The sequence below is a fragment of the Protomyctophum parallelum genome (genome assembly GCF_964188405.1).
Source record: "Protomyctophum parallelum genome assembly, chromosome: 13".
Lineage (NCBI taxonomy): Eukaryota > Metazoa > Chordata > Actinopteri > Myctophiformes > Myctophidae > Protomyctophum > Protomyctophum parallelum.
In genome coordinates, this window is record NC_139708.1 from 47,323,742 (window position 1) to 47,345,693 (window position 21,952).

Below are 21,952 nucleotides of genomic sequence, written 5' to 3' on the forward strand. Positions count from 1 at the left end.
TCCCCTCAAAAAACAACAACACTGCAAGTCTGTGACTATGGTCACATTCATACCAGAGAGCTTTGCTGCGATTAAAACTAATCCTGCTGCGCATTGTCAGAAAGTGCGCTTCGTTTGGCAGGTGTGAAGGCTAATTCGAATCCTAATGCGCAGCAAATAACCGCATTTTACTCCGCCCAAAAACGTGGGTTCGCTTCGCTTCGAATCGCACGTGACTACGATTCGGTGCAGGTGTGAATGCAATCCGCAGTAAATAAAGGAAATGAAAGGTATATTCAGTGATTTCACTCAAAAAACCTTAGGTTTCGTTTTTGGCTGTGGGACCCAGCCTTTCGTCCAATCAGGATAGAGAGTCAAAAACGAAACCTAAGGTTTTTTGACCCCCAGGGGTTAACCGGGGACAGGGAGGAACTCATTATATGGCCAGCACACTCTATAGTAGGGAGGATTATCACAAAAAAAAGAAAAAGAAAAAGATATTTGAATTAAGTGAAATCACTGAATATACCTTGAAGCAAACATAATGTGGCGGGTGAGGAGCTGAACACAGTTGGAGACGGAGAAGGCATATTTTACGCAGCGCAAAGATGTCCCGTTACTGTGGATAGACGTGGTCGAATAAGGAGACTGAAGCCCTGATCGAAATGAGGACGTGTACATTAATCAATTGCTTAAGAAAACACATAAAAACACTGCAGTGTATTATAGCCTACATAATATTCTGTCTGTCTGTCTGTCTGTCTGTGCGTGCCGTAAACATGGAGTGCTGTCACTGTGTGGGACTGGGGAGTTATATCAGTGCGCTCATGCAGCGCTGTGCCTCCATGCCCAAAAGAACAGTGTGTGGCGGCTGCGTGCGTAGAGAGAGAGAGAGGGGGGGGGGTCCCAGACGGCACGACACATGCACGTTATGAGTGTAATTTTATCACCATAGATTTCACTGTGTAGGCTATAGTTTATGAACGGAACACATTGATAAAGGTCCCCCTTGCTGCGTTTCCAATTGCTGCGAATGACAGTGTGAAGGCAAACCGCAGCCAATTAAATATGCAAGAATCCCGTTTCCCCGCCCATACGGATCTGAGTCTACCGAAGTATTAGGTGAGAATCTGACCTATGTGTGATTGTGTAGATCTGCTATTCTTAAAACAATTTGAAAATATGGTTAAAGTGATGTTGGTGCTGTTTATCAGCATTGCTAGGGGGGAAAAAAGTACATCCTGACCCAAATAATCACAACCTTTCAGACTCATTTTATGTTGAACTGGCACAATACTGGAGAAAGAAAAGAGTTTGATCTGGCACATCACTGCATTCATTCCATAATGTTAACTTGAGTCCAGCTGTGTGAGGCTCAATAACCATAACCAAGCTTGTCTCAAAGTCGCCTCACCTAAATATGCACTGCCACCTCTGTCATGAATTCATCCATTACTACTATCACTGTTGAGAATGGGTTACATATAAGTAGTTTTGGCCTCATTGATCATGAAACTTATCTGAATAAATATTGAAAGTGTGGGTGGCTCTGAAAAGAATACATATGAAGTAGTGTCCATAAAATACATTCTAGTCTCCATGTTAAATGGTAAATGGTAAATGGTGCATTTATATAGCACCTTTATCCAAGGCGCTTTACAGAGATTGTGCATTACATTCACCCATTCATACACACATTCATACACCGATGGCAGCGGAAACCATGCAAGGCACCAACTAGTGGGGAGCAATTAGGGGTTCAGTGTCTTGCTCAAGGACACTTCGACAGTAACTCTGGGGGAGCCCGGGTTCGAACTGGCAACCTTACGGTTGCCATCCAGGCACTCTACCCCTGAGCCACCACCACCCCATGTTATTAATAATGTGACACTACAACAAATACTTTTGTATTAATACAAAAGTATAGTCTACTGTACACACCAGTTTAAGTTAAGTAATTCATGCCAAAATACAACATCATGTTCCAAAGTCACATTTGTCTGCCTACATCATCACATTATTGTTAGTGGTAATGCATGGAAGGAGTGTAGGCATATCAGTGAAAGTGTATGTGTGCCATAACCAAATACATATAGCCTACATGCACAATTACATGCAGTTGATTGAAGATGAAAACACGTGTCGTTTTCTGTATTTTGATACCAATATGTTTTTGACCACAAATTGACCAAGTGTTACAACCTCTGTCATTGGAAGTTGGTATCAACTCCACCATGCTGTTCTCAACTGGAGTGTGTTTACTTGTGTCAGAAAACCTTCTGTTTGTAGGAAAACGGAAGACAAAACAAAAGTATAGTTTATGTTGTTGCGTCGCCATGCATGTCTGCTAAGACGAGTTTGAGTATCATTGCTCATTTATCGTAGTTTAAAATGTTTTAGAAGTCAAATGATCTAGTAAACGATGGTGTCGGACTGTGGAAGGCTGGTGTTTTTATCATATAACTTAAAAACTAGAGTGCCGTTTTAATCTCAGATGTATTAATGTAAAAAAGGAGCATGTGTGTTAACTGGTCAGCTCTTTGTTGCATTACATAATATACCCAGTAGATAGTTAAATTATGTTTTAATCGAGGAGAAAACACAAAAGTGTCACATTAAGATACTACAGTAGAGCTGCTGTGTGTGTTGAGTCTACATGGTTCTCGTGTGGTGTTTAAGTCCAGCCCCTTCAGAGCGTTCAGCATCACACAGTGAGAGTTTACTTTCGATAAGGAACAGCAATCTACTATCCGAGAGAATAATGGCAGAAGTCGCTCCAGCACCAGCTCCGGCCAAGGCCTCCAAGAAGAAGGCAGCACCCCGACCCAAGAAGACCGGCCCCAGCGTCGCTGAGCTGGTCGTCGAGGCCGTGTCCGCCTCCAAGGAGCGGAGCGGTGTCTCTCTCGCTGCGGTCAAGAAGGCTCTGGCTGCCGGCGGCTACGATGTGGAGAAGAACAAGGTCCGCGTAAAGACCGCCGTCAAGAGCCTGGTCACCAAAGGCACCCTGGTCCAGCTCAAAGGCACCGGCGCGTCTGGCTCCTTCAAGATTAACAAGGCAGAAGCAGTTAAGGTAAAGAAACCTGCTGCTAAGAAAGCAGTCAAAGCAAAGAAGCCCGCTGCAGCCAAGAAACCCGCAGCGGCTAAGAAATCACCTAAGAAGGCGGCAGCAAAGAAGCCTGTAGCCGCCAAGAAATCACCCAAGAAAGCCAAGAAGCCTGCCGCCAAGAAAGTAGTAGCTAAAAGCCCGAAGAAGGCCACCAAGAGCCCCAAGAAAGTGGCTAAGAAGCCCGCAGCAGCCAAGAAGGCTCCAGCCAAGAAGGTTGCCAAACCCAAAGCAGCAAAGAAGGCAGCGCCCAAAAAGAAGTAAACCGTCTGCTCTATTTTATACCCACAAAAGGCTCTTTTAAGAGCCAACCACATTATTTTATAAGAGTATCCTATCTTCACTATAATGGTGATCATGTGAGAACCAGGCAGTTTATACCTGTGAATGAATGAATTAATATTTTATTTTCGTGTCCAGACCAATTAACCCATCCCACATGGGATTATCAGACACAGCAATTCAAAAACTGCTAAACAAAACAATAACATTCAATAACAGCCATATGTCCATAATACAATATTGTGTGTTAGTCAAACACCACCAATTGTTAAAAGGCCAGTTCTAATCGGCATTTCTCTTCACACCTAATTTTGCTAAACCATGAATCAGTTTGGTTCAAATCAACATTGAATAGTGGACAATTGACATTAGTTCCAAATCATAAAGGCCTACATTATCGAGAGTAGGCCTACTCTAAAGCATAGGAAAATAAGTCATGGAATGTTATTTATGCCTTCCAAGGCTTTTTACAAATGTTTACATATAAAGTATTGTATCAGGCTCTTGCATGATAATAATGATATTATTTAATATTTAATAATGATATCTCAAACTTATGCAGCGCTTTTCTGAGTAATGAGTACCCAAATATACTTTACACATGAGGTGCAAGAAGAAGCAACATGTAAAATCAACTTTATTAGGTAGTTAAAAAGAAGCAGAATAATGCCAATAAAAACAGGGAAAGCAATATTGGAGTGGCAAAAATATTGACAAAAAACAACAGCAATTATATGATTAAACAGTTGAATAGCAATTACTGTAAAAACAAATGGGTGACGTGAACACGGGGAGGAATGTGGGTGGGGGGAGGGTGCACATTGGCAACGCCCACGAAGCTCTCTCTGTGCGTGCCTGTCCTCCCTTACGTCCTCAGATCACACATAAAAAGGCATGGCTCTGAGCTCTCAAATCACTCAGTTTTCTAACTGCAACTACAGCTGAACTAAAAATGTCAGGGCGAGGGAAAGGAGGAAAAGGTCTTGGAAAAGGAGGCGCCAAGCGTCATCGCAAGGTGCTTCGTGATAACATCCAGGGAATCACCAAGCCCGCTATCCGCCGTCTGGCTCGCCGTGGCGGCGTGAAGCGTATCTCCGGTCTGATCTACGAGGAGACCCGCGGTGTCCTCAAGGTGTTCCTGGAGAACGTAATCCGTGACGCTGTCACTTACACCGAGCACGCCAAGAGAAAGACCGTGACCGCCATGGATGTTGTCTATGCTCTGAAGAGACAGGGACGCACTCTGTACGGATTCGGAGGTTAATGATGCTGACTTGATCTACCAAAAACCCAAAGGCTCTTTTAAGAGCCGCCCACGTTTTCTATACAGAGCAGATTCCATTCTAGGTGTATACAGTAGCCTACTCACTTTTCAAATTGAATGTATCAAAGTTAGCAAGCTACAGTAACTGACTGACTGACTTGATTATCTACCAACAACCCAAAGGCTCTTAAGGGCTTCTATTCAACTAGTCAATATGTGCTTCTTAAAGTTTGAATATGATTCATGGACTGACAGTGGTTAGGTTTGAATATAATCTGTGTACTACATTGAAAGTCTGTATAGCGTGCGACAGTAACTTTGTGGTCCCCTAAACAGCGCTATTTCCGAGAGTCCCCAGTGGATAGCAGATTCGGAGCCGTAGGCCATAGGCGTACTGCCAAAAGTCCCGGGTGTAAAAACTCACTTTGCGCATTTAACCTCCCGGCAGCAAGCTACACAAATTCCAATTGAATATGTAATAAAACACGAAAGCAATTGTTTATGGTCATATTAAGATAGAAGTCGAACCGTATCGTTCGGCTGTGATCAGCGTCCAAAAATGATAATTCACCAATGGAATGTCCAATCAACCCAAGTTTAATCAACGGAGAGCCCAAATCAATTCCATTTTCATCCATAGGGGGCGCCGCAAATGCAGAATCTATAGAATAAATCTGCGATGTTTTGTGCAATTCCCTCCCAATCAGCAATGTGATTTATTGCATTGCATTACCCACAGGTCCCACAATGTGTGTGTGTGTGTGTGTGTGTGGGGGGGGGATTCGCGTCCACTCAGGCGAGTGGGCCAGGGAACTGAATGGAATAGGGGATGGGATGGGATCACAATGGGTGGACAGTTAACTTTTTATTTTTGTCGTTTTTGATATGGTAGAAAGTTTAAGTTTGACAAGTAATATGGGTCAGAAGGTGGCGGTAATGCACCAAATCTGGATGCCAAACGCCGTTAAACAAAAAGAAGAAGAAGAAGAAGAACACTTGTGCTAAAAGAGTTAAAGGTATATTCAGTGATTTCACTTAATTCAAATATCACTTATTTTTTTGTTTTGTTGTGATAATCCTCCCTACTATAGAGTGTGCTGGCCATATAAGGAGTTCCTCCCTGTCCCCAGTTAACCCCTGGGGGTCAACAAACCTTAGGTTTCGTTTTTGACTCTCTATCCTGATTGGACGAAAGGCTGGGTCCCACAGCCAAAAACGAAACCTAAGGTTTTTTGAGTGAAATCACTGAATATACCTTTAAGGAAGTGAAAATAAATAAGATAAGGAAAGAAAAGAGAATTACATATGCTGAAGCTGTGAGGGCTGGATGGGACTGAAACTGTGCATGTTGTGCAACGTGAACCAGAGCAGAATATGAATGAAACGGGTGAAACAAACATTTTGCTGTGACAAGAAAAAATTCCTGGCATTCATAGCCATGGTCATAAACTGTGCTGTGGAAATCAGAGAGGATCAAGATGGTGCTTGAGGCAGCCAGGAGGTTCCTGGGCGTGGAGGATATAAGTGGAGAAGAATTGAATGATACACTGAAAGAATAATTTGCACAACCATCTCAGGTCTTAGGGTCTGGGATGTAGGGAATGGACAGAAACTGAAGGGGAGCTAGTCGGGGTTTTGATTTATTTTATTTTATTTTCGATACAAAGTTTACACACATGATGTTACATACTCCTGTACAGTAGGTGGCGGTATGCACCTTTATGTTGGTTGCGATCCGCCATAAAACTCAGAGAAGAAGAAGAACACTTGTGGCTACATGATGACTCATGACACACACGTTGCAAAAAGGACCCCTCGCGGGAATGTTTTATGCTGGCTTGTAAAACTTGAATAGTTTATTATAGGGAATAAGTATTGTACACTTGCCCGTCTTTTAAGAAGTATTTTGTTATTGGAGGAGGTGTGGACGTCACGTATAATATGGTGTGAACTCAGCCATGCATGCCTGCTATGTTTAGGTTCAAATAACTGTCTGTAGTTACGTGTATTCTAGCGTCTGTGCGTGGCATTCTGAACGCCTGCTTATTGTGTATTTGAACAGCTTGGGTGATGATGCTGTCAGACCAAACCAGACGAAAAGCGGTGCCATCTATTTCCTGGAGGCAGTGGATGGAAAACATCACCATAACAAAAGAACACAACGTGGTCAGTTCTGTGTCCACACTGTTCAAAAAAACATCTTCCGAGGAGCACCTGCACCGAAGCTTATATATCGCTACCATGTTGATGCCGGTGATCAAGTTACACAGAATAGGTATGTGTAAAGTTATCTGGGTATCAAAGTTTGTTTGGTAACACTTGCTATGCATTCATGCATCCCTTCTCATGTGTACATCATAATGTGGTTGTTCTCAACGTGGGGTCCCGGGACCACCAGGGGTCCTTGAGGGGGTTCCCAGGGACGGTCCTTGATGTTGATAATGTTTGAGAACCACTGAATTATAAGCTTTTTTTTGCCACTGTGCAATTATAATTAATAACTCGTAAGTAGGCCTACTCATTATCCCCATACACAAGCGTGATTTATGATTCATAAAGGTCATGTTTTTGTATATATGTATCATAATGTGCTTATAACACTAATTACAGTTCAACGCACTTGCACATACTCATAATGGAATCACAACACATTACAATGCCTCTTATAATGACTCACACGGTCGGGTATCATAATAATTCATAAATGCTGGTCACTCACTGACTTTTTCTAATGGGATATAATTGTCGTATAGTTGTAATACATTCATAATAATTTTATAATGCATTGTAATCACTATGTGTTATTTGTAGTGTGATTATAAATCACAAACGTTTCCATGTCAAGGACCCCCAAATTAAGTATTTGGCTGCAGACCCCCATCTGAAAATATGCTATGCCATTGACAATATTTCTGTTTCTTTCTTTTTGAGGGACGCTAGGCCCTCCTATTCCGCTATAGTGTAGAATTCTGTCTTACACAAACATTAAATTCCCATTGACAATGAATGGAGAATTTACGTCATATGTGGATGAGCAAAGCGGCTATTTTTGTCCTGCACATTGACAGTGAATGTATGATGATAAGATTGACCCTCACTTCACAGAGGTGTGTTTTTTTTTTTTTGAAAATAGCCAACGTGTATATACGTTTTTTATTGTTATTATTTATTAATTATAAAAGGATAACACAAAAATCCTTGAGGATGTGTTTCCATTGTGGTCTTGTGTATTCAATACATAAAGTCATACAATACTATAGAATAAATTATCAATACTAGGAGCAGTCAAAAAAAGTATAATACAAAAATAAAAAGGGGTTAAAGCGGTTAAACTGATTTCACATCTATATTATGGCCACAATATAGATCGTACCAAAATCTCCTTGAGGGGGGTGTCAACATATGTGTCACGTGGTAGCGGCCGCCATACTTGTTGGCTTGTCTGGTTTGTTTACATTGAGCGACTATCCGGTGTGCTTGTACACGTTCTTTAAAAAAAAACTGACCTCACAATGGTGCAGACTTGCACGTCGAGGGAATGAGCCAGAAAACATAATTTGATTTTCAGCTTACAGATTGACGAGTTTACAATATAGAACATAGAATGGCTTGGATCTCGGCTGTACGGCGCACGGGCGCAGAGACATAACGTTCAACGAAGTATCTAAGCACAGCCGTGTTTGTTCACAACATTTGCCTTGTCCTTGTAAGGTATTTGGGCCCGACGTTCTTTCCATCCATCCTGGTGTTGGTTCACTATGTTGTCGTCAAGCACGAGCTCAATATTTACAAAAACATACCACCTTCACTCTATTCTAAGTGATGTGGGCTAGAGTTTAAAGCCCACAAGAATGGTGCTGCTAGCTTTTCAGACGCCGCCATCCTCTTGGTGACGTACACGTTTTTACACCTTATACAACCCAATTCACGTCCAAGTCTTTATTGTGTTCCTTCGTTCCAGCCCAGTGTGTGCAGTCCAGCCTGAAGGTGAAGAGTCCTCCAGAACCAGCCAGCACCGTTTCTATTAAACGGGAACCTGAAGACCTCATGGAAATCAGTACGTACTGTATAGTAGTTTAATATTGTTAGTTTAGTTTAGGGCTTTTTATGCCTTTTGACAGGAAATGGGGAGAGAGAGATAGGGAGAGACACACAGCAAAGGTTGACGGGATTGGGATTTGAACCTGTGACACGCTGTTGGTAGCCTAAGTGCCCGGATGACTATGCCAGCCGTTCAGCCATGTTGTTTCAAGCTCTCTATTATAGGAGCGTCCGTCTTATCTGGAGCTGCTGAGGGGGACGATCCCGTGGTTGGACCTTGCTGACGCGCGCAGCGCTGATGTTATAAGTTGTACTGTTGGCTGTGTGTCAGTGCTCCAATGATATAACACAGGCAGGTCCTCATGCTTTTTAAAGATTTATTGCTTCACCCCCGTTCAGTGTTCACCATACAGTACAGCATCTGCGTTTTAATAAACAACCACAGTTAGAAACAGACGAATTTAATTTCAGACAAACAAACATTTCACTCCACAGCGTTTGAACAACAGTGACGTACCTGCGGTCAAAAACCATTGCCCTTCCGGGTCAAGCCTCCCTACCCATGCCCGTGAACCTGGTGTGTATATAGACCCCATGGTTACACAAATTAATTTGACTTTTCTACTCATTTGGCTCTTACACTCTTTCTTCTGTTATGAATGAATGTGTCATCCCACCTCGTGACACCTTTTGTCAGTAATAAATGTAATGATGGTGAGGTCCACTATATTTCCACTTTCACTCCAACACATTGTATGTAGGCTATCATCGGCCAGAAACCTGTATCTTCGCCATTCTATGTCACACGAAAGTAGCAAAAATAGCCGATCTACAATTTAAAAACGCACCACAGAGCTTGTAGATCTGCTATTTTCTGCGGTTGCAATACTGGATTATTCTTTGCTATTTCTTAAAATTTGTTTTATTTAATTTCATTGTTTTCTAAAGTTTTTGCTTCATTGTATTATTTTATTCCCCCTTGGAACCAACGTATGGCAGCTACCATAGGTTGCCATACCCACCCTTTGTCAAGTCCCGCCGATGGTTGTGCACCCATTGGTTGCTATGTGGTTGGACAAAAATCCTTTCTCTCCATCCACTGAAATAACGTGTTTTTCAGTTGCTTCGTATTGATATTCTGTGCGTTCAATTCTTATTTTAAACTTGGTGTCAGTAAAAAGGAACATCACAGGCGCAGCATGGTGACTGGGCATATCATGGTTTTTTTTCTCCAAAAATGATGTTCTAGCAAATTCAAGTTCAACATTCTGATCGAGATATGTTTTTTTTTAGGAGGGTGGGTTGACCAGATCAAGATTATCTTGGACTCAACCGAACGGCTGCCATGTTGAGAATCAGATGGGTGGGCTGTGCAAACCTTTGATCCAAGTGGGCCCTGAACCACTGCCTTCATTCTGTTCATTCCAGAACCGTCTATGGAGTCCAGCCTGCAGGTGAAGATGAGTTCAGCAGCACCAGAGTGCCAGGGACGGGGGCAGAGACGGAGACGACCGCCCCAGCACTTCCAGGACTTTGAGTTGGGTAATTGTGTTTTTTATTCCAATTCATTTTGACATCTCACGTACATGCAGGATGCCGTGATACAAGTGCGAGACCAACACAGAACTCTCTCTCTCTCTCTCTCTCTGTCACACATGTGCGCGCGCACACGCACACACACACACACACACACACGGAAATGTATCTTGAGTCACAGGCAGCCCTGTCTTTGAAAACATCCTTACACTCTCTGTTCCCTCTGTTTTACATTCAACCTTCATCTACAGCCCAGTGTGTGCAGTCCAGCCCAGAGGTGAGTCCTCCACCGCAAGCCAGCACCGTTTCTGTTAAACAGGAACGTGAAGACAACATGTACCTTAGTAAGTTTGATTTTCTTTCTTTCTTTCTTTCTAACCCTCTAGACCAGAAATCACACTGGCTGGGGCAGGTTACTCATTAGCTGACAATATAAGCTTACGCTTATAATACCATGGATACATTTGCATAATAAATACAAGGCAGAGACCCAGAGCTTATGTGTTGCAAATGAAATTACTATATACATTTTATTTTACATATGTATAATTCATCTGTTATTGTCTTCTATTCTCAGAGAACTCTCCGGCACCGCCCCTGGTGAAACCAAAACATCCCTCTCACGGTACGCGCAGGAAGAGCTTCGGCGCATGCTCTGACCCGCAAAAAACCCAGAGAATTCACACCGGAGAGGAGAAGCCTTACGGCTGTGGCCAGTGTCCGAAGCGCTTCAAATACTTGCCTAACCTCGAGGAACACCAGAAAAAGGTACACAGTGGAGAGCTGCCTCACGGCTGTGATAAATGTGGGAATCGGTTTATTGAGTTGTGGTCTTTAAAGCGCCACCAGCGCAGCCACACTGCAGACAAGCCTTTCTACTGTGATCGATGTGGGAAAAGTTTCTGTGAGTCCAATCAATTAAAGACACACCAGCGCGTCCATCTAACCAGGTCCTATAACTGTAAACAATGTGGGAAGAGTTTTGACGGACCGGTACAGCTAAAGATTCATAAACGCAGCCATACTGGAGCGAGGCCTTACAGCTGTGAACAATGTGGTAAAAGCTTTGCCTATAAGAATTATCTTGTGACGCACAACAGAATACACACAGGGGAGGAACCTTTTTCCTGCGACCAATGTGGTAAGAGTTTTCGTCAGATGTCAAATTTAAGGACTCATCAGCGCATGCATTCTGGAGTGAAGGCTTTCTGCTGTGGCCAGTGTGGTACGCGTTTTGCGGCCAAAAATACATTAAAGAGTCATCTGCTACTCCATGCTGGAGTGAAGCCTTACGTCTGTGATCAGTGCGGCAAAACTTTCCGTTGTTCAAGTAAATTATTGTTTCATAAGCGCACCCATACCGGAGAAAAGCCTTACAGCTGTGGCCAGTGTGAGAAAAGATTCAGCAGAAGGTCTCATCTTGATAGTCACGAGAGAGTACACTCTGCAATGAAGCCATACCACTGTAAGCAATGTGGCAAGGGTTTTCGTTCTCTACAGTCAATAAAGTATCATATGCTCATCCATGCTGGAGAAAAGCCCCACTGCTGTGAACGATGTGGGAAGAGATTCCGTAATTCACATCAATTAAAGGGTCATAAACGCACCCATACTGGAGAGAAGCCTTACTGCTGTGAACAATGTGGGAAGAGTTTTCACTATGCACAATCTTTAACGTATCATCAACTCGCCCACACTGGAGAGAAGCCGCACTCGTGTGTTCACTGTGCGAAAAGCTTCGCAACCAAGTCTATCCTTAAAAGCCATCAGATAGCTCATACTGCAGAGAGGCCTTACGCATGTGACAAGTGTGATAAAAGCTTCAAAATAATGCCTCGCCTCAAAAAACACCAGTTGGTTCATAGTACAGAGAAGCCGTTCTTCTGTGAACAATGTGGTAAGAGTTATAAGTGCTCAGATAATTTAAAGCGCCATATGTGCATCCATACTTGAGACAATTCTTACTGCTGAGAAGACCAATGTGGCCAGAATTTGAATGATTCAGTAACATTCTTGGAGAGAGGCCTTATGCAGTGGCCATGTGGAAAATAACATTTTTTTTCTGTGACCAATGTGGTGAGAGTTTGCATTACTTCTAATCATTTGAAGTGCGTTTTCCATGCGACCTGGTAGCTAAGTGGTCAGGGAGCATACCACATTGGTACAAAATGTTACGATAAGCAAGGCCCGTCTTTTTCTGTGTGCACAAGCAGAGCGAGCCATGAGGTGCGCTCACCACTGCTGGTACGACTGCGAAAGCTAAAGCTCTCTGCTGCTGTCTGGGTGTGACTGCTGCTCTGAGTCCCTATAGAGCCTATATCTGGGTGTGACTGCTGCTCTGAGTCCATATGGAGCTGTCTATCTGGGTGCGACTGCTGCTCTGAGTCCATATAGAGCTGTATCTGGGTGCGACTGCTGCTCTGAGTCCATATAGAGCTGTCTATCTGGGTGCGACTGCTGCTCTGAGTCCATATAGAGCTGACTATCTGGGTGCGAGTGCTGCTCCGAGTCCATATAGAGCTGTCTATCTGGGTGCGACTGCTGCTCTGAGTCCCTATAGAGCGTCGCAGTCCCGCCCCCTCGAGAGACCCGGAAAATAAATCCCCGTTCATTTTCCTCATAGACCTTTCAGAAAGTATTTATTTAAAGACGTTTACGCCGCGGACAAAGCCAACTCTTGTCGTGACAAATCATGACAACAAAATTTTTCGGGCTGCACAAATAATTAGAAAGAAGAAGAAAACGGCAGGTTTTGTTGTTTTTCTTCTTTGTAATTATTTGTTTGGTCCAAAATATTGTGTTTGTTGTCATGATTTGTCACGACAAGAGTTGGCTCTGTACGACGCTTATAAGGTCTTTAAATAAATACGTTTTGAAATGTCTATGGGAAATATGCATTGGAAACTATTTCCTGGGCCTGGCGTTGTCATGAAAGGGGGCGGGACTGCGACGCTCTATAGAGCTCTCTGCTGTCTATCTGGGTGTGACTGCTGAACAGTGGTCCCTTATTGGCTGGTGGAGTACACCGACATACATACATACAGTACATACCCAGCCGATCGCAGTACTTGCACGCTCTGCTTGCGCAAGTAATTAAGTAAATAACTTCCTAACTGTCCACCACGACTGACAATTTACATGAAATAAGGTATAATGGTTATTTTTCTATCAATGCATCATTATTTAGGATTCGTCTTCCTTGAACAGATTTCTGCTGCTGTCATTGTATTTTTACATGCCTTACACAAGCATTCAAGAGTGAAATGATTTGCCTCCGGTCCCTCGACATTGTAGCAACAGGACTACTAAACAGTATCTGAGTGGCTCTGCATGTTATCAATGTGCCCACTAGGTGGCAGTATTAAACCACAAATGGCAACCTGTTAAATTATGAGTAGTTTGGGGTGTAAAATACTAATTTGATGTTCTGCAAGACTTTGATTTAAAGATCCATGTTTTTTTGTTTTTTTTACATTGTGACTTATGTAAAATCAAACTTGATTAATTGTATTAAACTCGTGTCCAGAAAACAGCACTTTTGACTGTTTAGGAATATTGTTTTTGAGGAGCGCTAGCCCATCCTATGTACAGCTTTGAGGGTCACACATATGACTCGTTTTGAGTGTATTGTGTAAAAGAAATAATAATGAAATAGTGTAAACACAAACATTGAAGACAAAGGTGAGGACGCAAATTGTGATAGGCCAGAATGAGATGATGTAGGGTGCCCGTCACTTCACACAGGTGTGATTTATTTTCCAAAAATGTATGGTGTATGCTCAATGTATTTAGTGTATGTTCACAAACTTTGTCCTACACAAACATTAAATTCCCATTGACAATGAATGGAGCATTTTACGTCATAATGTATTTGACCTCATGGGTGTGATTTTTGAGGGGCCTATACACAGGTTTAATGTTTGTTTTAAAAACGCCATTGACAATGAAGGGAAAATTTACCTCATATTGTCCCTCATTACGTCATATTGTCTCTTTAATGTTAATGGCATTTAATGTTTGTGTTGGCACCATTTGTTTTACATCACCATTACATCACCTAATCAACATGAGTTAGACTTTAATATATTAGCACCCCTCACTTCACACGGGTGTGATGTTTGAATCCTGTTTGAATCCTTTAGACCTGACGTAAAAAAAAAAAAAAAAGTCTTCTAAATCCTGACAGTTTTCTGAAAAAATAAAACCTGTTTCTATGTCAGTCGTTCTCAAACATATTCATGTCAAGGACCCCCAAATATATTGGCCGCCGCCATCTGAAAATATGTAGTTCCAGGGGGACCCTCCCTCCCTCTCAGATTTGAGTTAAAACTCGCTCTGAAAGAATATATATTCAATGATTTCGGGCACATTTTCACCATTTTTCAAAAATAGCTAAAGCATAACATAATGCTTATAAAACACAAAGGAGTTCCGCCCAAAATGGGTTAAACAGGTTCAATATGTTTGTCTTGTCTTCTAGACCAACATTAAAAATGCCATTGACAATGGACAGAGTTTAATGTTTGTTTTGTCACTAACACAAACATTAAATGCCATACACAATGGACAGAGTTTAATGTTTGAGGCAAGGAAGCAACCAGGTACCAATGGGATCAATTGGGATCACACACACACACACACACACACACACACACACACACACACACACACACACACACACACACACACACACACACACACACACACACACACACACACACACACACACACACACACACACACACACACACACACACACACACATATATATATATATATATATATATATATAAGAAAGCGGAGATCCTATATGTTAATATCAGGCCCCAGTTCACACAAATGCAACTAGTCACACAAGCTGAACCCCTTTTGGTGTTAGCATTATGTTATGCTTTAGCTATTGAAAAATAGCAGATCTACAAGCTACGAGCTTGTAGGTCTGCTATTTTTGAAAAATCGAACGATTGACATAGGAACAGCTTTTTCAGAAAACTGTCAGGATGTAGAAGACATTTTTAGAATCTGATCTCAGGTCAAAATGGGTTAAAGGACAACTTATATTTTTTAAATATATATATATATATATATATATAACCAATTTTCCTTTTCCACAAATGAGGGACGTCTTATAATCAGAATCGTCTTATATTCTGCACAATAGTACTGTATTTTAATATGACATGCAGCACTTTGTTTTATAATCCCAAGTTCACATTTAAAACACAACCTGTAAAGTATAAAACTACCAAAGAAAGGCAAACCAAAGTGAAGAAAACTAAAGTACTGACTAACACCGTCTCAAGGTCAAGTTTAGTATCTCCCATACTGGGCAATTAATTTTGCATTGCACATCCCTGTTAGGTAAACTACTGTCAACCACCAGGGGGTGCTGAAGTACAACTGACCAAACAGAGCCACTGTGTGACTAAAAGCATGTTTCACATTGAAATCACAGTAGGGGCGGGGGTGAGGCCTAGACCAAGATCTATCAAGATCTACTTTACACACACACACACACACACACACACACACACAGTCGGCAGATCAGCACTGGTGCAATGCATTATTGTTAAAGATGGAATGATGTGAATTGTTAAAGGACAACTTTAGTTTTTTTTCAACCATGGTTCATGTTTTAAGTTATTAGAGAAAGTAAAAGATGAGTGTTATTTTTTCTTCATTTGCTGCTTTCTTTGGATTTAGGGATTTTAGCGGTTTATGACAGGGGGGCAGGGGCATTCGAGCATGGGGCTAAATATGTATTTCTTTACAAAATATGGTGATTTTTTTATTTATTATTTACTATAGTCCTACTAGACCCCAGGCCACAAAAGATCACAGGATCTACTGGATGTGAAGGTAGCCTACTGGGGGGAAGCCACACTGTGTGTCATAGGCTCAATATGTCAGTTTGACACATTCAGTAGATCCTGTGATCTTTTGTGGTCGGATGTAATTTCTTGGATTTTAGTAGGACTAGAGTAAATAATTAAAAAAAAAATCGCTATCAAATCTTGGAAAAAAATACATAGTTAGCCCCATGCTCGAATGCCCCCGCCCCCCTGTCAAAAACCGCTAAAATCCCTAAAACGAAAGAAAGCAGCAAATGAAGAAAAAATAACACTCATCTTTTACTTTCTCTAATAACAACCTAAAACATGAACCATGGTTGAAAAAACTAAAGTTGTCCTTTAAAGGCCCGTCACTTCATGTTCATCTGGGGACCCCAGATGAATTGAATGAATCCCCATTTCTTCGCCGGTGCGAAAGCTAATCTTCCTGGGGTCCTATATTAAACATATATGAATAACGTTCGGTTACTTTGTAACCTTTGTTCACTGCAGTGAAGAGACTATCTCTCCACCCAACATATTTCATATAGTATGGAATGCGGAAGCGCCCACTCTCTCTCAGCGCTCTGCGGCGAGACCAAAGCGTGTCACCGCCCTTCTTCCACGGCTCTGGGTTACCCGAGGCTCCGTGACGTCACACAGGATTCCCTGTCACTGTTGTCGACAAACCGTTGTGGAACTTTTTTCCGCTTGATTTGGAGGATAAGCTAACTCTGTCAACAATACACCTGAACAGTGTTTGACTTTGGCCAGTTACCCTTGTCTTGTCTTGTCTGGTATAAAATCTGTGTAATCACTCACACATGGGCCTTATATACCTGTGTGTTCCAGTAAAACTGGTGTGTCTTAAAGAGGTATCCACGTCACAAGTGAGGAGGGTCATTCCCCATACATACATATGAAATATGTTGGGTGGAGAGCTAGTCTCGATACGATAGAGGAAGTAAAATACAACATAAGATTAAGATGTGCAGTACAGAGTGTTCCTGCTCTGATCCAGACATTTCCCAGCTCTCGGTAAACTGCAAACCGTACCCATAGTCTTGAACCCTTGCAGACCTGTCTCGAGACTCTCAACCTATACGTTCTGTTTGACACGCTAGTAGAGTTTTCCAAGCTCTGAAGCAGAAATGGCCTGTCTCTTAAAACAGTGTAGAATCATAAACCATTTATTATCATGAACCCCAAAATCACGAGGGGACCCCACAGGTCGGCTACAACGTGTGTTTGCCAGCAGTCCAAACTTAAGCAATTAATCTTATTTTCATAATTTGTTGCGTGGAATATTTCACATGAAAAACACAAAGGCAGAGTTTTGTTTGAATTTATTTAGTTTCAACACACTACAGAATATCAGAAATTATAGAGATAATAATACTAATAATCATCTTATCTCCATATCGCTCCTTTGTCCCTTCTGTAACCTTCACACTTGTTTAACATTACACTGCATCCTACAATTTGAAAACCTTTGCATTTGCATGCTTGTATAACGCACATTATAAAACGATGACAGACTCAATGAAAGGCATTGTAGGCAGCGACGATTCCTTCTGTATCGATCATGTCCTCACAACCCGGGATAGCCTCACACATCTCTCTCAGACTGAGAGAGAGAGAGAGAGAGAGAGAGAGAGAGAGGCAATGTAAATGGTGCATTTATCTTTATCTACAAGGTGCATCTACAAGGTGCATTACATTAACCCATTCACACACGTACACCAATTGTGGCGGAAGTCATGCAAGTTACCAACCAGCACATCGGGAGCAATTTGGGGTTCAATGTCTTGCCCAAGGACACTTTGACATGTAGACAGGAGGAGCCGGGATTCGAACCGCCGACCCATGGATCGTTGGACGACCTGCTCTACCTCCTGAGCCACAGTCGCCCTAATGTGTCATGTCCCAGATGGTAGCAGTGTTGTTTTTGGCAGCGAATTTGCTATTTTAGTTTAGTCATAGCCTTTGGAATGAAACTGGAATGTTTTGGTGTTAGTCTAGTTTTAGTCGACTAAGTGTCATAAGATTTTAGTCGACCAACATCTACAGTTGATTTAGTCGACTAAAATGTATTTTGGCGGGCCTTGATGCCGTCGTAATGGCTGACTTTACACATGTTGAAAATAGCTGAACTACAAGCTCACAACGCGTCGTGCTGGATGTTAACCTATACTGATAACCAGTGGCGTGCACAAATAGATACTAGGTCGTGCTTTTTTTTGTACAGTGTACAGTATGTGGACCATGGTGACATGATCATTTATTGATGATAAAGCTTATAATATATTATTTATGCCCCGGCCCCCAACATTTAAAGATCTCACACTATTAAGGCAACCGGCCGGTTCCACGCGCTGCACAAGGTGCCCTTTTTTCAACTTGAGCACCTAGTTGCCCCTCTAAATGTCTGTGCACACCACTGATGATAACAGACTGTATCGTCAGGAGGATGTAATGAGAATAATTTCCAGATAATCTTTATAGCAATACTGAGGTTGTAATATTTTAACTGAAATATTCTCTATGAATTTAGTGTATCAACCTGAAATTCTGTCCTAATATTTGGAGTTCTCTCATGCAGAACCATGACTATAGAAAGCAACACAAGAACAAATCTCTGCCGTCGACAAGAAACCACCCATCTCCAAAATGTACTTTCAATGTAATGAAAACAGTTTTTATTTTTTTCTGGAAAGAAAACGTTATATTTTGAAAACACAGCAAGTTGGTGTTGTTGACTTTATATATTGTCAATTACTTCCATGAGAGCTAGGAGAGAGGTGGTGGAGTTAGCTGTATTGCAGACGGTTTGAGGGTCCAATGGAGTCAAGAGGTTTTGTCCAGCACTGATTTTTGAAGAAAAACTAAAAATCAAAAACCTCAAATGGAGTTAGGTGGTTTCCTCCCGACAGCAATGATAACAGGTTATTATTGGTTATTATTGCATTGAATTCCAATATGCTTCTGTAATGAGAGAGCCTGAACATTAGTGTTTATTATTCTATAATTCTTATCCCACGATTTTGCAACCCATTTTTTTCACCCAGTGTCAATTATCGAATGTAATCCTGGGCGCTACACTTCCTCTGCCAAACTGGGGGGGGGGGGGGGGCAGCGGACTGACCTCATGCTTCCTTTTATGCATGAGGAGTCCAAGCTGCTTCTTTTCACCCGACGGGGGGGAATTTCCCCGGCCGGACGTAGCGTGTGAAAGGAACACGTTATTCCGACCAGTTATACTTTCCCCTCCATCAGGCTCACCGGCTGGCCAGGAGGAGGTAGTTTAGAGACCAGGATTACTGCATGTTTTCGTGAGGGTACCTACCTAGCCCTGGTTCAAGGCTTACAGCGAGTCTCTCTCTGACGCCTTGTGGAAGTACCTTCCACAGCCCTCTGGTCATATTTCCACTCCCGTGCGCTGTTTTTCTAATACCAGCAAATAAACAAAAAGACGTAACCACTCACCGAAACAAAGCCTGCTAGACCTTGGTAAAAGTCTATTCTCGTAACTGGGAAGCGTCTCAGGTCGCCAGTTAATCTCGAAAATGCACTTTGTGCCATTTTAATAACTCAATGTACCCTGAATTTAACTGCGGTAACGCTATCCTACACTATTTGCTGGCATTAGAAAAACAGCGCACGGGAGTGGAAATATGACCAGAGGGCTGTACTTCCACAAGGCGTCAGAGAGAGAGACTCGCTGTAAGCCTTGGACCAGGGCTAGTACCTACCCTAGGGGACACGGGGAGAACATGCAAACTCCACACAGAAAGGCCCTTTCGCAAACCGTGTTTAAACAGTCCAGCATAAATGTACAGCAGGTCAGGTCACCTTTCCAGCTGGTCAGCTGTCAAGCCTCCAGTAGCGGTTCCAGCACTCTTCTGTGGCACCACTCCTGGTGTACATGTATCATCATTTATCATCTGCATTCATACAATGGCTCTCTTGTTTTGATTGGTACCATATTTACATAAAGTGATCATTGATAGAAACTATTTCACAGAATCAGTGTCGATTTTGTCGACTAAAACTAAGACGAAAAATGTTCGTCCACTACCTTTTTTCACTGACAAACTAAATGGAAACTGAATGAAAACTAAGCTATGATGACTAATACGAAGACTAAATATACTGACAATTTCGTCAACAAATAAAAACTAAAATATTAGGAAGGGACTTGTGGACAAGAGATCCCGTATTTTACACTTGGTTGCATGCTGAAAATAGCCAATCTATAAAATCAGTCATTATACGATAAGACTAACACTAAAACATTCCAGGTGACTAAAACTGGATAAACAATTCAAGAGACTAATGACTAAAATCAAAATGTGCTGCCAAAAACAACACTGCACAGAATTGCATAATGTTGCATTCTTTTGTGATGTACAATTCAAGAACATTCACAGAAGAATTAACGCACATCCTCCGTTTTTTGGTGCTGCCAAATTGTAAAAACAGAATCATCACGACTCATATTTAAATGATCCATTTGTATTCACACTGTGAACTGTTACCTGCATGGTGTGAATAGCATCGAAGCATTTAATAGTGAGTTTGTTGCAGTATTCAGTTCATTTAGGTTTGACCCAAACTTAAGTCATACTGATATGATATTCTGCATATCAATATGTACAGAAAACAGAAGTTATACGAAATGATCTTTATCTTACCATCCGGAACAGGGTTGTCACCTGCAGGCTGTGAGCCGGTGGAGGTAGGAACATCTGGTGAATACAGGACAATATTTATATATTAGATCACAATCATTTACTTTACTCTGTGGAGAGGTAAGCCACATTTTTTAATCCACTCATGCCAAAATGACTGTAAATGATGTTTAAGTTTATTTTGAAATCTGAATGAATTGAGCAGCATTCATGCAATCTTGTTGGTTAAACCAATACTGCCACAACCATTCCACTGGGATCTAAATCTAAAATGCATATTAATTAGACGACATTACCCAACCACGGCGGGTTTGTTACACATTGGTTAAAATAACATTGTAGGCCTATTCATTAAATGTTCCAGATTGCAGCTTTAAATGTGTTGTTTTAAAAGCATACTGTAGGTATGATCCATATGATTCAAATCTAGTGTTAAAGCAGCCTTTCAACCCGTTTGCCTGTACTTCCTCAGTGTCAATTTATCTATGTGTTACATTTGTACACCGAGGTTTAAAGGTAGTGATAAATTTTGGTTAAAACAAAAAGTGTTTTTGTTAAAATATTTAAATCACTATAACCCTGACAGTAATCATGGCTATGGAGTGTTTGTTCAATAACGGTCTCTCCAGCTCTTTAATAAACATAATTAACTAACAATCTATGTTTAAATTGATTGCATCTGAAAAAACCCAAAAAGTAATCTATAAATTGGGTGTTTTTCTGAAAAATGTCCTTCCACTGTTCAAATAGTGATATATGTATATATTGTGTATTGCATTGTATACTTTTCATAGTATACTTTTTATGAATCTGAGCTCCATACCATACTCACAATATAGAGCTTTTTAGCACTTGTACTTTAATCACTTACCCTACATTTAAGTTGTCACTGTGATGATTTGAGTGTAGAGGATACAGTATATTGTAATTAGACTGTGTATAGTGTGTCTGCATCTGTGTTCTTACTATAGCCGTAATTTGCAACTCTAGATTGTTTTAATAATGTGATGAATCTAGAGTTGCAATACCCTCAATTGACTCCCCACTCATCCAATTTGGTTTGCGATCTGCTTGTCTTAAACGACGTTAAACTCACCAACATCGCATCTGTAGTCCAAGCTTGAATTATCCTCTTTCAATCTGCTGAGTTTGTTTTTCATAAAAATCCACCGTAGACAATGTTATGAGCTACTTTCTGTCAAGACATCCTCTGCAAGTGATTATT

At 41.5% G+C, this 21,952-nt stretch overlaps 3 protein-coding genes across 4 annotated transcripts in view; all 3 read left to right on the forward strand.

Moving 5' to 3' along the window:
• Positions 1–3,346, forward strand: part of LOC310869848 (histone H1-like) — a gene marked incomplete at both ends in the record, with an annotated part of 720,118 nt that extends 716,772 nt beyond the window's left edge. The window contains one exon of one of the 2 annotated variants that reach the window (XM_083780809.1): positions 3,233–3,346. In XM_083780809.1, coding sequence (XP_083636935.1) covers positions 3,233–3,346 — 114 coding nt within the window. Of the gene's footprint in view, positions 1–2,740 lie in introns of those variants that run through there. The other variant, XM_083780810.1, reaches the window with a different exon arrangement.
• Positions 3,347–4,297: 951 nt separating this feature from the next.
• On the forward strand, positions 4,298–4,628 carry LOC310868449 (histone H4; the record flags this gene model as incomplete). Its single annotated transcript, XM_083778902.1, has 1 exon — positions 4,298–4,628. The coding sequence occupies exon 1, from the start codon at positions 4,317–4,319 to the stop codon at positions 4,626–4,628; it is 312 nt and encodes a 103-aa protein (XP_083635028.1). The 5' UTR covers positions 4,298–4,316.
• Positions 4,629–6,106: 1,478 nt separating this feature from the next.
• LOC310868722 (uncharacterized protein) lies at positions 6,107–12,468 on the forward strand (the record flags this gene model as incomplete). Its single annotated transcript, XM_083779179.1, has 7 exons — positions 6,107–6,152; positions 6,691–6,903; positions 8,590–8,685; positions 10,098–10,211; positions 10,457–10,549; positions 10,783–12,102; positions 12,419–12,468. The coding sequence occupies 7 exons, from the start codon at positions 6,107–6,109 to the stop codon at positions 12,466–12,468; spliced, it is 1,932 nt and encodes a 643-aa protein (XP_083635305.1).
• Between the last annotated feature and the right edge of the window lie 9,484 nt (positions 12,469–21,952).